Source organism: Camellia sinensis, chromosome 8 (assembly GCF_055761805.1).
Source record: "Camellia sinensis isolate YWXY chromosome 8, ASM5576180v1, whole genome shotgun sequence".
Classification (NCBI taxonomy): Eukaryota; Viridiplantae; Streptophyta; class Magnoliopsida; order Ericales; family Theaceae; genus Camellia; species Camellia sinensis.
In genome coordinates, this window is record NC_138968.1 from 144,726,930 (window position 1) to 144,743,641 (window position 16,712).

Sequence of the window (16,712 nt, forward strand, 5' to 3'; positions counted from 1 at the left end):
TTTCTCAAACAAAACAAAAGCAATTTAACATAATAGTAACAAATTATGAGTCAACAACTCAAAAAACATATATTTATTACCACACAAATAAAGAAGAAATAAAACTAAAAAAATAAAGAAGAAAGAGTTACAATGAAAGAGAAAATAAATAATCACACATGTAATACACAAGTTTTCTCTATATTTATTATCATACAAACTTACTTATTTATAGGTAATAAAACCTTCACTATTTACTACTATTCATCACACCATTTGGTTTACCACATAGCATACCACACTTTCTACATGGTAAAACTTTTTCCTATTTCTATTTTGGCCAAAAACTCATTAAAATTTCAATTGCATCTCTTTTATGATTATCTAAATATTTCACAACACTCCCCTTTATATAACCATATACTAAGAATATACCTCGTTAAAACCTTACCAAGGAAAATCCAGTGAGAAAAAACTTTTGGTGAAAGAAAAAAAAGTACAATATTCTTGTATGAGATATGTTTAAATTGCCTTATTAAAACATTGCTAAGGAAAACCCAGTAGGAAAAAACCTTAGATGAAGGAAAAAGAGTACAATCTATAAATCTACTATAGTTGATGACTCCCCCTCAATGCTGCATAATAAGCACTAGTTTCTTGAATGTTGCAGTCGGTAATGCTTTAATAAATAGATCTGCCAAATTATCACTTGATCGTATTTGTTGAACATCAATATCACCATTCTTTTGGAGCGCATGTGTATAAAAGAATTTTGGTAAAATGTGTTTAGTCCTATCACCTTTGATATAGTCTCCTTTAATCTGTCTAATATACGCAACATTATCTTCATATAATATGATTGGATTATCTTTTGTTGAAGACAATCCACATTTTTTTTGAATATGATAGATTATGTATCTAAGTTAAATACATTCTCGACTTGTTTCATGAATTGCAAATATCTTTGAGTGATTTAAAGAAATAACAGTCAATATTTGTTTTACTGATCGCCTAGTTATAGAGTATACCCATAGATAAAAACATATCCTTTTTGTGATTTGGTTTTATGTGGATCAGAGAGATATCCAACATCTGCATATCCGATTAACCGCAGCTTGAATTTATTTGAATAAAATAAACCCATATTAGTTATTCTACAAAGATAACGTAATATTTGCTTTACTCCATTCCAATGCATTCGGGTTGGTACAGAACTATATCTTGCTAATAAATTGACAACAAATGCAATATCAAGCTTGGTACAATTTGCAAGATACATAAGAGCACCCATTGCACTAGGATATGATATCTCAAGACCAAGGATTTCTTCATTATCTTCTCGATGTCGAAAAAAATCTTTTTTCACATCAGGAGATAGAACAACCATAGGAGTACTCAAAGGATGAGCTTTATCCATATAAAAGTTCTTCAAGTCTTTTTCTGTATTTGTTGATTGATGTACAAGAATCCCATTTGGCAAATGTTCGATTTGTAGGTCGAGATAAAATTTTGTTTTACCAAGATCTTTCATTTCAAATTCCTTCTTTAAATATTCTACAATTTTTGTAAGCTCTTCTGGAATTCCTACAAGATTCAAATCATCAACATATACTGCAATAATTGCAAATCAGGATTCTGATTGCTTAATAAACATACATGGACAAATTGGATCATTTATGTATCATTCTTTCAATAGATATATACTGAGCAGATTATACCACATGCGTCTGGATTGTTTCAACCCATATAAAGATCTTGTAACTTAATTGAATAAACACTTCTGGATTTCGAATTAAATGCTTCTGGCATTTTAAATCCTTAAAGGAGTTTCATATATATATATAACTATTTAGTGATCCATATAAATATACTGTAACTACATCCATTAGACGCATATCTAAATTTTCTGTGATTACCAAGTTAATAAAGAATCTGAATGTAATTGCATCTATTACGGGTGAATATGTTTCCTCATAATCAATACCAGGTCTCTACAAGAAACCTTGCACAACAAGTCTTGCTTTATATATTATAATTTCATTTTGCTTATTGCATTTTTGAACAAACACTCACACTACAACAAAATGGTTCTTTAATGACAAAATCATTTCGTCTCCAATAGTGAAATTTTCGTCACCAAATTTATCTGTGACGAAATAATTCCGTCACCACGTTCGTCACTAATTCGTCGTCACTAAAAGTACTTGATGACGAAAATTATTTTGTCACCTATTATTGGTATTTGGTGACGAAATATTTCGTCACTAAATGTTAAATATTTTGTCACCTATAACATTCATTTCGTCACTAAAATTAAATAAAATTTTATTATATTTGTTTTGGGTGACAAAATATTTCGTCATTAAAAATAGCGATAGAATTTTTAGTGACAAAAATATCGTCACCAAAAGATGGAAAAAAAAGACCCTTCAGTGACGAAAACTTTTGTCAACAAATATTTTAATTTAGTGATGAAATAGTGAATATGTGTGACGAAATTATTTGTTGGGATTAAAAAGTTTTAGTGTCAATTTTTTTTCGTCACCAATAATAAATAAATTTTAAAAATTGGGGGGAGGGTTATATTTGCAATTTATATATTTTTTTCAATAAACAATACCTGTACATTTTAATAATCTATTAAATAAAATATCCAATACAAATCAATATAAAATTAAACTGTTCATTATCATAAAATAACCCAAGCAAAATACATGTCTCATAGTATTAAGAAATTAATATATAACATCCAAACCATAACATCTATTCTAGTAAAATCAAAAACTACAACACAATCAAAATAACTTGTGCTTTTAATAACCTGCTGAATATAATCCCCATTACAAATCATTACAAAAACCTATTCATTTGGTAATATCAACAAAAACCTGGTCTTTTAATCTATTCAATAAAATATCAACAAAAAGATAAAATTCATCACAATATAATCATAACCCACAACAACATAGTCAAAATACATGTTTAGTAATATCAACAAAAAGTACAACTACACTGCGATGGATGTGTCTGGTAATATCAACAAAAAAACTCTTGCTATGTAGGTTACCAAATTCGTTCATCTCCAATCTGCCATTTAAAAAAGAAAAGAAAAAAACGACAACAACAACAAAAGGTTAAGGTAACCATTCACTAAATATGTTAACATGCAACTTAGAAGAGAGAAAATAAAAATTTCAAAGTAAATTTGAAACCAAATTTTACCGTGCTTTGTTTCCTCTCTGACTTTTGAAACCTTACAATTTGTTCATTTTGCTGTGCTATTTGCATGTTCATCAGGTGGAGGACTGTCAGCAGTATCCTAAAAGAGAGAATAAAGTAGAAATTAACATAACAAGTTTTAAAATAGGAGAAAACTTTATCACAGTCAATGAAAATATGAATCTAATAATACATGGTTCCGCAATAAGGGTTTCATAATTCACTAGCTTAGTTTAACAACCATGGAATAAATGTAAAAATGCCAGGGTTAAACACAAAGTACCTTGGAACATTTAGAAGTGAATTTGAATGAATATATGACACTAGAACTTTTCTAGTGTCAAAAGGCAATAGCGTGCCTTGGTGCTGAATTATCAGATATAGAACGATGAAAAAAAAAGGGCATGATAAAAAAGAACAAGGAAACCTAACTTTCTCATCAAAAGAAGTATCTTCACCAAAATCAATAAAGTTTTTATGTTTGTCATTACCAAAATAATACAGAAAGGGTAATTACAGCTTCACATCATATAAAAAAATAAATAAGAAAAAGAAACGCATACAACATCTTATGACACGTAGTAAAAGATTAAGGCCCCATTTGGGATGGTGGTTTTTTGGTTAAAATAGCCAAAAAGTCAAAACACCCAATCAAAAAGCCAACTAAAATAGTCACTTCCCAAGTATCCTTCATTTAGGATCTACAGTTATCTACTGCATTCAAAACTTAAATCCTATGATAGCTTATGTTGAAACCACGAAATCGGTAAGCTTACATATCTGGCCATACTATTGATATGGTGCCATTTTTCATATATGTAATTAGTCTAAGGCATTGTTTGATCCAATGCAAATTGAGAATCAAGGGCATTTACGGCAGCTCCCTGCTTATATATATATATACATATATAATAAATAGAAAATAACCATCTTATTTTGTTTTTATTTCCTCTAAATAGGCACCTTTTGCTAGTCAAAGTTGTGTGTGGTGGAATGCTAGGGTGGTCTTGTTTTGCAGAATGCATTCCTTAAGACCAAAGCCTTAATTGGAAACTGGCTGGAGAAATTCACTAAAGACTATAGTGAAACAGTTCCCCTTGCCACTTTCCATAGCAAGAAAAGTCCACCCAAAACAAAAAAAAAAAAAAAATGTTGGGATGCAAACCACCATATGCACATTGAGACGAGCCAAAAAAAAAAAAAAAAGTCCCTACCAAATGACTTAAATCTCCCATAGAACTTATAAAAGAATATTAGGAATTCCTCAACCTCCAAAACCAAAATGTATATATATACACAAATAAATATAAGTAATATGCAATTATTCTTTCCACTAAGTTTAACAAGTAATCCTCAAAGGGCACCATCATCGAAGCCTGTCCATATATGTTGCTCACAGAACCCATATGCCAATATCCCATCATATCAAGAGCTTAGGCATGATCCAACAAATTCCAAAAATATAAAATAACAAGCATAGTGAACACAAGCCACCTCAAATGCTTATTCAAAGTAAAATTGCAGAAGAAATGCCTTTCACTCCCTTCCATAACAATATATATTGGAGCTTCAGAAGATAATTTTTCCATAAGAAAATCACGTCCAAGAAATTTCTGTTGATAATAGTAAGATATGGCAAATATGATCAAGACTTGTAGGAATCAGAAATCTCAAGAGATGGTTGCTACATACATACTAATTATGTAACTTTGGTTTTTTGTTTGTTTAAATCAGATCTATGAACATGTGAGACACTAGAACAAAAGGTGACCATGGAATGTGCCCAGCCCATGAAACCAGACCTTCACTTTGGTCTTGGTCCTCTTCAGGACTGACAAAGCATTGGCTCAGAACCATCGATGCAAAGCTGCAATTTATATTTGAATTAATAAACATGGATGCAACAGTGGGATGGCAATGGGCCGGGGTTTTTCTGGTTTCACACGCGATTTCTTGATTTTAAACTCAACTATTTTGGTGATACAATTCCATATTTTACTAAAATCTTGACAGTTTTGACCTTCTTACCCCTATCATTTACCCTACCCCATCAATGTTCTCCCAAACCTTTTTTAATTAAAATCGGGTTGGGTAATTTTGCCATCCAGTGGCATGTTCTATGACCCATTGAGCATCCTCTAAGAATCCAAAAATATGAATGTGGTTGTAGATAAAGAAGTAGCTGTTCTTTGTCCTTTAAATGAAAGCATGAAATTTTCTTCAAGCCAATTCCATTAAATCATACCTCTCCAATAGTTAAAGCATGAATTTTAGTCTTAGAGTCAACTTGTTGCCCGACCCAGACAAACATGTCTGAGTGACAATCCAGGACGAATATATCTTCAGTCATCAAATCGTCTTGGTTGAAGTTGTATATCTCAATCACCTGCAGCAACAACTCAATTCAAATTCATAGAGCAGAGAATCAGTAGAACAACAGGTATTAGATGCGGCATGCAGGTGAGCAACAATATTTCTCACATCTTTCATTCCATATTACATTCTTATAAAACAATGCAAGTTCAATACACAAGAATGTATTATTACTAATATAAAACCCATGCCATGACTGAGAAGCGAAAATTTGTTTAGAATGACACTTGATTGCTTTTATTACGGAAGACCAAAAACGAAAAAAGAAACAGGACTTGGAAATGATAGGCTTTTTATTTTTAATTTTTAAAAACGAAATTTCATAATGTCCTGTTGCAAATACAATCTTGACCTAGCAAGGGAAAATTTCATAATTTCATAATTGACAACCTTGTTTAGAAGATGATCTTGAAAGGCATTTTTAGTAAAATTGCATAGAAGGCCTTTGAAGGTAGACAAGTCAAAACACCATGTAAATCACTATGGATAGAAACCTAGTACACCACATAGAGGATATGTGACAGGCATATATAGTAATGAAGGTCTAGCAGAAAAGATCATACAAAAGAATTACTAAACTTCAATTTATATAGAAGAAAGAAAATACAATATTTAAGAAATCAAATTATTATAATTGTGATACATATACGAAATTACGAAATGACTAATACAATGGAACTCCATCAAGGAAAATGAAAATCTTGGTCAAACCTTAAGGATCTCTGGTGTGATTTTGTTTGGACCCCTTGAGGAGAAAATGGCCATGATTGGAGCAGGTTTTTTGCTTCAGTAGCATAATTGTAGCCGTTATACAACCTCGTGGATCACTGTTATGTAATGGAACCAATAAGAAAACAAAAGGAGTAAGTTGAAATATATGCACAGGAACAAAGATGAGAAAGGGAGAGAGAGAGAGAAAGAGACACCTTGTCAAATTCATATAGGCAAAAATAGCAGGACCATCTATGTAATTGGCATTGGTTGCTGGAAGTAGATGGGCATTAGAAGTGATCTCATTACCAATTTTCTGATCGTTGCATAGGAAACAAAACATTAGGAAACATTTAAATACTTGGGTAATTCCAATGTGAATCCTATATGTTTAATTTCAATGCCATCATTAGGAAACAGAACATTCAAATAGAAGGGGGTTCTATCAAATTTATATAGTTTTCCAATAATTATATACTTGGGTATGTACTGAAAGCCATAAAACCTCAATTTCAAATTTAAGGGCAGTCTAAGAGTAAACTTTTTGTACCATGACTTTTTGGTTCCTTCAGATACTCACAGCCCATAAATCTTTATGCCTTCAAGATTGTCTTTAATTTACTAAATTCCTGGGCCATAATTAGTGCAAATTTCAATCGTAAGTCATTCAAAACATAAGAGACAATCCCTATGGCACCTGGTTTCATATTTTGAATTGAATTAAATACACAAAGTGAAGGCCACAATGAAAATAATATGATGAGTGAACGAGAGAGAAAGAGAGGTAAATCTCAACAAAATGCAGATAAAGAAACATGTAAATGAAAGCATCGAACATTTAGCATTTTTAACATATGAAACACTTCAAAATAAGCGAAATGAAATCAAAATGACTTTTGTGATATAGAACAGAGAAGGGGCTGAGATCTGAGAGATCGAAAATTATAGTTAGGGTTTGAAATTGGGGGAGAGGGGGCAGAGAGATATATATATATAGAGAGAGAGAGCAAAAATCAAGGGTTGATTTCAACAAAAATCAAGGGCTAGTTTCAACAAAAATCGAAAATCAAGGGTCGATTTCAACAAAAATCGAATTAGCAAAATAGTGGAAGAATAGAAGAAGATAAGATAAGAAGAAAATAGAAGAGAAGAAAATACCTCAGTCGTCGTTATTGCTCGCCGATTGCTGCCATTGCCGCCGATCGCTGCCGCTGGTCACTCTCGGCTGGTCGAACGGGTGCCGGGCGATCACGGATATGCAGAAGACTAGGGTTAGGGCTTGAAGAGAGAGAGAGAGAGAGACAGAGACAGAGAGAGGGACAGAGGATTGAGAGATACGTTTGGGATCTCAAAAATAAAATAAAAAATGATTTGTTTCTTTGTGGGGGATGTGGGCTGCTGAAATAAATAAATAAGTTACTTCACATTCACACATTATTTTTTTATCACACATTGAATTAAAAGTGGGATGATTTTACATTTTTTTTTTATCACACATTGAATTAAAAGTGGGATGGTTTTAAATTTTTAGGTGTGACCAATATGTATTATTGTAGTATTGGTGGAATATTAGCAGATTAATTTTTTGCAACGGTTTGAAAGGTCGTCGCAAATTAACAAAAACGAAAAAAATAGGATAAGACTTTAGGACTGAAGTGTATTGTTGGGCTTGTGGGGGCTCACCATGGATCCCGTTTTGATATTTTGAACCGTTTAATTTGTAGAATTCGTCGAGTAATATATACTTACAAAATATCACGTTGATCGGATATCGATAGCTATGTGATTAGATCAGTTTTGTAGTGAAAGGCTATCGGCGGTGAGCCGATCGGCACACCGGCGATGTGTGTGAATTGATGAAATGTTAGCAGCGGCGGTGAGGAAACTTTAGTCCCGTGAATGAGTATAAGGTGTGTGTGTGTGTGTGTGAAATTTGGTTTGATGGAGAAATTATTGTGTGTGTGTGTATGTGTGTGTGTGTGTGTGTATGTGTGTGTGTAAGGTCTCTGTGTATAACCAAGCCTTTTTTTTTTTAAAAAGAAAAAGAAAAAAGAAGAAGAACAGATCTGCTTCCATAGGCGCCAATATATTTTCATTTCCCTCTAAAATAGTTAGCAATAAATCATTTATTAGTGACAAAATTATTTCTTCACCAAAGATAAAAATATTGGTCACAAAAATAGTTTTGTCACTAAATGATATTAAAATATTAAAAATTATTGGTGACAAAAATATATTCGTCATTAATAATTTTATAATTGGTGACCAATTGTTTCGTCACCAAAAGTCTCAAAATTTTGATACCCTCCGAAAAAATAGCGGGAAAATCTTCGGTGACAAAAAAAATATAAATAATGACGAAAAATAATTTCGTCACCTAATTTTTTTATTATGTATTTAGATTGGTGACGAAATTTTGTTTTTGTCTCTAAAAATGGTACATTTGGAGACGAAATATTATTTTTGTCATTAAAAGATACGTATTTTGTGACAAAATTTATTTTCGTCATTAGTTTTCGTCACTAAAGACTACTTTTGTTGTAGTGTCATTTATATCCCACAAGCTATATCTCTTCAAGGGTTTGGACTACTGGTCCAAATACTTCACGTTTTGTAAGCAAGTTTAACTCTGCTTGTATTGCTTCTTTCTACATTGTCCAATCATTTCTCTATCGACGTTTCTTGACAGTTTGTGGTTCATTGTCATCATCACTTTTGATAATGTTATCAACATTACTTCTAGTAATGTCAAGAGCAATTTTAAACGAAAATATATTGTCGACAATAATTTGATTTCTATTCCAAAATTCTCCTATACTCATATAATGTATTGAGATCTCATTATTTTCAAGTACCTTTTCCACTTCAAGAAATTACTGTTCAGGAGATTTCTCTTCTAGAGGTTCTTCTTCTAAAGGTTTGTAATAAGAGATTTGGATAGGCTTACTATAGCATGTTTTGTGGTTCTAACCTTTTCAGGGGTACTTTCATTTATAGGTATGATCTCTCTAGGAGATCCATTTATGATTTCTTCTAGAACACCAACTATTTGTTCTTAAGCTTTCATTTTTCGAGGAATTTTGTCTTTTGCACCAAGCATGTCTTAGACTCATTTGATACTATACCCACTGATTGTCTGACAGGAACATCAATTCTTGCTGGAGGTATTAGTTGCTAGTATGTAAGATTTTGTCACATTTTTTGTGTTGGTGAATGCATTCTATAACTGATTTGCAATACTTTGCAAATGAATGATCCTTTGAACTTCTAGTTCACATTGATTAGTACGAGGTTCAAGATGAGATAACGTTGAAGTATTCCAAGTGATTTCGTGTTGAGCTTCAAGCTACGACTTGTCTCTCCCTAATGATGGGAAAATTATTTCATCAAAATGACAATCCTCAAATCATGCCTTAAACGCATCACCAATCAAAGGTTCTAGATATCTAATGATTGATGGAGAATCAAAACCAATATAAATTCTAAGCCTACGTTGTAGACCCATCTTAGTTCGCTGTGGAGGTACAATAGGAACATAAACCACACAACCAAACACTCTAAGGTGACTAACATTTGGTGGTTAACCAAATACATATTGTAATGGCGAGTACTCATGATATGCAGTTGGTCTGACACAAATCAAAAATGTTGCATGCAATATAGCATGACCCCATGTTGAAAGAGGTAATTTGCTTTTCATAAGCAAAGGTCGAGCAATCAACTGAAGTCTCTTAATGAAAGATTCAGCTAAACCATTTTGGGTATGAGTGTGTGCAACAGGGTGTTCAATAGCAATGCCAATGGACATGCAATAATTATCAAATGCTCGGGATGTAAATTCACTAGCATTATCAAGACGAATTGTCTTGATATGATGGTTTGGAAAATGTGCTTGCAATCTAATTGTTTGAGCAAGGAGTCAGGTAAGTGCGACATTACATGTAGAAAGTAAACAAATATGTAACCATCTGGTTGATGCATCTATTAAAACCATAAAATAACGAAATGGTCCACAAGAAAGGTGCATGGGTCCATGGGTCCACATATATCCCCTTGAATTCTTTGCAAAAAGGATAGAGATTCAATAATTACTTTTGTGGGTGATGGTCTGATAATTAATTTCCATTATGAACCGGAAAAATATGGATAATCACTTAGTAAAAAAATCTTCTGGTTCTTTAATGGATTTCCCTGTGAATTTTTAATTATTCGACGCATCATTATAGATCCCAGATGCCCAAGTCAATCATGCCATAGCATAAATGTTTTTGGGTCAGAACACTTCTGGTGCATGACAATATGTGACTCACTCATTTTTATTATCGTATAATATAATCCAGATGAAAATGTAGTAAGTTTTTCTGATACTAACTTCTGACTAGAATTAGTTGAAGTGATCAATAAATACTCTTCCTGACCTTTATTTATAGTTTCAATTTGATAATCATTACAACATATATCTTTGAAACTTAATAGATTTCTTCTAGATCTGGTAGAATACAAAGCTTCATCAATACAAATTTTTGTTTCATTTGGCAACATAATATTAGCTCTTTCGGAGCCCTCAATTAGGTTTATAGAACCTGAAATTGTATTGACATTAGCTTTTCCTATGACTAATTGTATAAAATATTTTGTATCACGTAAAATTGTGTGTGTGGTTGCACTGTCCACTAAACAGATATCATCACCAATCATTTTTGAGTTAGTCAATGCATCAATGAAAGCTATGCTACAACTCCCTAGTAGCTTTGTCTTCTCAGCTGAATAGAATCTCGTGCTGACAACTTGTTATAAAACTAAAGAAAAAAAAAAAAAAAAGTCATAATAGAAGAGGAAATAAATGATCACACATATAATACATAAGTTTTCTCTATGTTTATTACCATGGAAACTCACCTATTTATAAGTGATAAAACCTTTACTATACATTACTATTCATCGCATCATATAATTTACCACATGATATATCACACTTCTCATATGATAAAAATAAATAAATAAATTCTATTTCCACTTTTGACTCAAAATTCAAATTCTAATTATATATTTTTATTTTATTATGATTATCTAAATACTTCACAATATCATCACTAAATGATAAATGGATTAGGTCAGACTTTCACAATTAACAAAACCACATTATTGTATTGCCTCAATTTAATACATATGTGAGAGAAAGAGAGAGAGAGAGAGAGAAGCTTAAAAAGAGGGCCAGAGAGTTAGCTCAGACTTTCACAATTAACAAAAACACATTATTGTATTGCCTCAATTTAATACATATGAGAGAGAGAGAAGCTTAAAAAGAGGGCCAGAGAGTTGGAGGGGGGGGGGAGTTTGTTAAAAAGAGGGCCACACACTCCCTCATTGTATTGCCTCAATTTAATAGATATGAGAGAGAGAGAGAGAAACTTAAAAAGAGGGCCACACACTCCCTTTGTTTAGGGTAGAAAATTAAACAACAATGCTATATATCACTAAATTCTTATCACTAACATCATTATTAATGATATAATAAGTAAAAAAAAAAAAATTAAGACACAAAATATATGTGGCAGTGGATGGGACCACTGCCACATCTCTAATACAATCACTAATTAATAATCTGCATCATTTTTCAAAATTAAAAGTAAATCAAGGCCTACAAAGATAAGTGATAGATGTATCTATCCCTCCAATGAAAAGAAGATCAAGGTCTACAAAGATAGGTGACTGATATATCTATCGCTTAAATGAAAAGAAGATCGAGGCCTAAAAGATAAGTGATTGATGTATCTATCCCTCACGGGTTATTCATTGCTTGCCATAAACAATAAATTTTTTAAAAAAATAAAATTAAAATGATTGAGTTGCTATCCAAAAGAGGGCCACACACTCCCTTTGTCTAGGGTAGAAAATTAAGAAGATCAAGGCCTACAAAGATATGTGATTGACGTATCTATCTCTCATTGACTATTCATTACTTGTCACAACAAAAATACTTGAAAGCATTAAAAATGAAGCATGAGGGGGCTTCTAATGAATTGGTCCTCTATTGATGTGATGAATGAGTTTGCTTTTCCTTTTATTATTAAATTTTTAACTTGTTAAAGTCAATTATTGTTTTGTTTTTTAGAACTCTGAATTAACTTTGCTTGTCATAAACAACAATTTTTAAAAAAAATTAAAATTAAAATGACTGAGCTTCATCCTCCAGTCTGACAGACAATATACTATATGGGGCAGGTTAAATGATGTAATTAATGTTGAGCAAGATATTAGTATATGAAATTTTATATAAGAACTTTCTATGCTGGAAAAACACAACCCTCATCCTTTCAGCCTACCTACCTTTCCATCAACAGTTTTTTCAGGCATAGTCGGGCCTGGGCCTGGGCCTGGGCCGGTTGAATGGGATTTTGGAGACAAAGACCATTATCCAATCTGCCCTAAAAGTAAACCCTCTTTTATCTTTTTCTTTTTTTTTGACAGGGCACTAATCCGTAAGAATAAAAAAGTAGAGAAAATTTAGTGCTCACTTAACCTATACTATATATGGAGTCCATTAAAGTTCCAATGGTGGGTTAGCCTCCTTCCATGCCTGAAAACAGTGCTCAATCAACCTTTGTCATGTATCCAGGCTTGAATTTATGTCACATTTAGATTTTAAATTTTTGTAGAGATTTAAAAAAATTATGAAAATTAATGAAGTTGAAATTATTTTCAATTTTTTACTTTTTCTTTCCTTTACCTTTCTCTCCACAAATCCAATAGTCAATCACGTGTCAAAATATTATACATTATCAATGTATACTTTTGGGTCACTAGTCAACAATGTATGAAATAATTGTATTTTTCTTACCTGTGCATTTTGATTCAGATTCGATGCACTCTGTTTAGTTTGAAGTTTTCAAAAATAATTTTTTGAATTTTCAATTCATATTTTTGTACTTTTAGTGATTTTTTAAAATATTTTAATCAATTTATTTTTTTACTTTTTAAGTCCACTTTTAATCTTTTTTTTTAAGTATAAAATTTTCACAATAATCTTTAAAAATATGAATTGAAAATTCAAAAAATATGAAAATATTAAATTTTCGTATTTTTTGTATTTAGTGAATTTTTTTTAAAAAAATCACAAATATTATGCTTTTTAAGTGTTCTAAAAATAAAACAAATTACTTTAAAAAAAAACTCATTTTTAGAAAAACTGAAATAATTAAACAATTTTTCACCACCTACTCACAATGAGTGTAGGCCCAACTCATACCAATCTTTGCAAACCTTGATATTAGATACTTCAAATGGACCATAACTGGGTTGGGCTAGCAAAAAATAGTTTTGAGAGCCTCCTCCAAATTTTCTAGGCTATGGTCCGAGTTAGATGGGTCTGAGCAAGACTCTGTCCAGGCGTGGCCCAACAAGTACAGCTTTATAGTTTAAAATGATTAATTAAAACGGATGAACCAAAAGGCGAAAATCTTAAGAGCATCTCTAATGGTAGTAGGCATTTTATCTATCTAAATGTTATTATAAAGTATACATTTTATTTTAGCTACCAACTGTTTTACGTTTTTACTCCAACCATGCTCTTTATTTTAGTTATTTATCCAAATATTATTAATTTTATAGAATGCCACATCAGCAACAAAGATAGAGGGATATGATCTTAATGATTGAATACATTTTGCCTAGTGTTGAAGGCTAGCTACATGTAGCTAATGAATTTGAGTTGAGCTAAAATGCCTAATCATATGCCTAATGCATTGGAATTGAAAAAAGTGAGTCACACTAGACATTTTAACTAACAAGTGTTATATGCCTAGTGGGTTGGAGATGCTCTGATAGAATGAATAGAAAAGCTTCATTGATTGACGTCGAAAATTAGAGTTTGAAATTACTACAAGAAAAATTAATTGAACTTTTGATTTAAAGTTGTACTTTTCATGTGAAATTTTTTGTTGGAATTTTTTTTTGCTTTTCAATCGATAGTGAAAAAATTGAAAAAGAAGAAATTGTATCAAGTAAAAGTTAGACTCGAACTCAAAAATCATATTTGATAAGCAGCACGCCATCCACCAAGCTTTATAATTATTTTATTTTTTGCTAATTTGTCTCCTATGATATGTCATAAGAACCGCCCGGGAGGGGGGGAGGGGGGATTATCAAACAAACAACCCTAATCAATCCAACTAAAAGTTGAACAAGCAACAATTTTTCTGCCTTTGTTCACATCGATGGACTGTCAGCAAACCCCCCCGCCAAAAAAAAAAACCAACAGACAATGGCACCCAATAAAACTCCCTATTTACAGTAAGTCAGCTATAACAATTCCTAATTTAAAACCTGTTTTATTACAGTTACAAAAACTCTTTAATACAATAAAAGTAACTTCTTTGCATGAAAGGCTGTCATGTTGACCTTCCCATCCTAATTTGAATCCCTCTTTGGTGTTTTTGCTTCTTGCACGCCTATCTATCTCTTCTCTCTCACTGTCTCCTCCCAAATACCTAAAACAAAATAAAACCAACTTATATATATAACCATTTTGTTATTTCATAGAAAACAAACAAGCATTCAAGATATTGAAACTGAAGGAATTGAGCCATGGACAACATCAAGGAAGAAATTGCAGCACCTATCGAGGCGGCACTTGAAGAACAATTAAGCCGACCCCTATTGGAAGATCAGCCAGTAACACCGGGAAAACCCAAGAAAACCCCTAGACAAAAGGCGGTTCGAAAGACTTTCAAGATGTCAGCTCATTTAGCAAATCTCCTCCCAACCGGTTCAGTCCTCGCATTCCAAATTCTATCCCCAGTTTTCACACACGAAGGCAAATGCCACTCTTTTGTTAGCCAGTCCATGACATTAGGCCTCTTGGGGATCTGTGGCTTGTCTTGCTTCCTCGTGTGTCTCACCGACAGTTTCAGGGACGAGAGAGGGAAAGTCCGGTATGGACTTGCCACATGGCGGGGTTTGTGGGTTATTGATGGGTCTGTCACCATTCCAGCTGAGGAAGCAGCCAAATACAGCCTCAAATTGGTTGATTTTTTTCATGCTTTCCTCTCCATCGTTGTTTTCTCCGCGATTGTTCTGTTTGATCAGAATGTTGTTAAGTGTTTTTATCTGAACCCGTCTGATGAAGCTAAGGAGCTGCTTCAAACATTGCCTATTGGGGTTGGTGTGATCTGCAGCCTGTTGTTCGTCGCATTCCCTACCAACCGGCATGGCATTGGTTTCCCTCTTTCTCGCCGTTAGTATTATTTCATATTTTTTCTTTTGTTTTATTTTGTATTTACTTTGATTCATTTTTTAAAAAAAAATCTGTACAATGTATGTATTGTTTCATTTATTCCATACTATAGGATTATAGGAGATGGGGAAAAAGGTTTCACGTTCTGCTAATACAATTTCAATGCCTTTCCTGAGAAGTATACAAAAATTGGTTTTATGTCTGATATATAGCAACATGTATATGATATCAAATTGAATTTGCATTTGCAGTCATGTTTGTGTGTCTCTCATGTTAATTTGATCATTATAATTTTAACTGTATCAATTTTAACATAGATCTATTTTTGCACTTAACTTTGACCTTTGTTGTTATGAGACATACATATAGTATATATCATTTTTGTATGGAAGTGAGTATAAATCTTCTCTGGCTTCTTATGCAGCTGTTTCATAGGCATGGATTGAAGTTCAGCCATATAGGATTTGGAAAATTCCACCAGAAACAACTGCCATATCCATACATTGGCCATGTATTGATTTCCATATAGGATTTTATGTTACTATATTTAATTGATTTTGCATCTCTCCTGTGGTGCCTTTTTCTCTCTCTGTCTATCTTTAATGAAATCTTAATTTAGCCATTATATAATCTGTGGAATCAACATTTTGCCAGGGGCCCAAAGTCCTTAGTGTTTTGAGCTCCATGAGAGTTATTGTGCAATGGACATATCCCACTAAAAAAAAATAAAAAAAAAAAGGGAACACCTTGATGACATTAATGTTGTAACCCAGAAGGGAATCCAAAAGGGGTGAATTGGATTTTTAAATAAATTGTCAAATTAAAATTTTAGCTTGAATAAATAAATATATGAAACAATATATATGAAGGTAATAAAAAATAAAATGAGTAAAAGGAAGAAAAAGCATACTTGGCGATTTATAGAAGTTCGGCATAATCGGGCTTACGTCCACTCCTCAAGTTTCTCCTTGAGAGTTCTCTGCTATTCTTCAAATAATAACAACACCACTAGTTTCACGGGTGCTAATGAACCTTTACAATAAGTGATCAACTCTGATCACTCTAACCAAGTGATTTTATCTCAAAAATCACTGACAAAAATTATCACTTTTTTTACAAGAATAAGAATAAGAGATATAAGACTCTTATACAATAAAAGCTCAAAATCTCAACAGATTTTCTCTCAATAGAAATA

General features: G+C 32.4%; 1 protein-coding gene across 1 annotated transcript; it reads left to right on the forward strand.

Moving 5' to 3' along the window:
• The first annotated feature begins 14,574 nt into the window (after positions 1–14,574).
• On the forward strand, positions 14,575–15,751 carry LOC114318637 (protein DMP7-like). The gene has a single exon (XM_028265571.2). The coding sequence runs from the start codon at positions 14,869–14,871 to the stop codon at positions 15,520–15,522; it is 654 nt and encodes a 217-aa protein (XP_028121372.1). The 5' UTR covers positions 14,575–14,868; the 3' UTR covers positions 15,523–15,751.
• Positions 15,752–16,712: the final 961 nt, after the last annotated feature.

Bases quoted from the DNA above. Each gene is read 5' to 3' on its own strand.
- LOC114318637 (XM_028265571.2), top strand. From the start codon at position 14,869: ATGGACAACATCAAGGAAGAAATTGCAGCACCTATCGAGGCGGCACTT.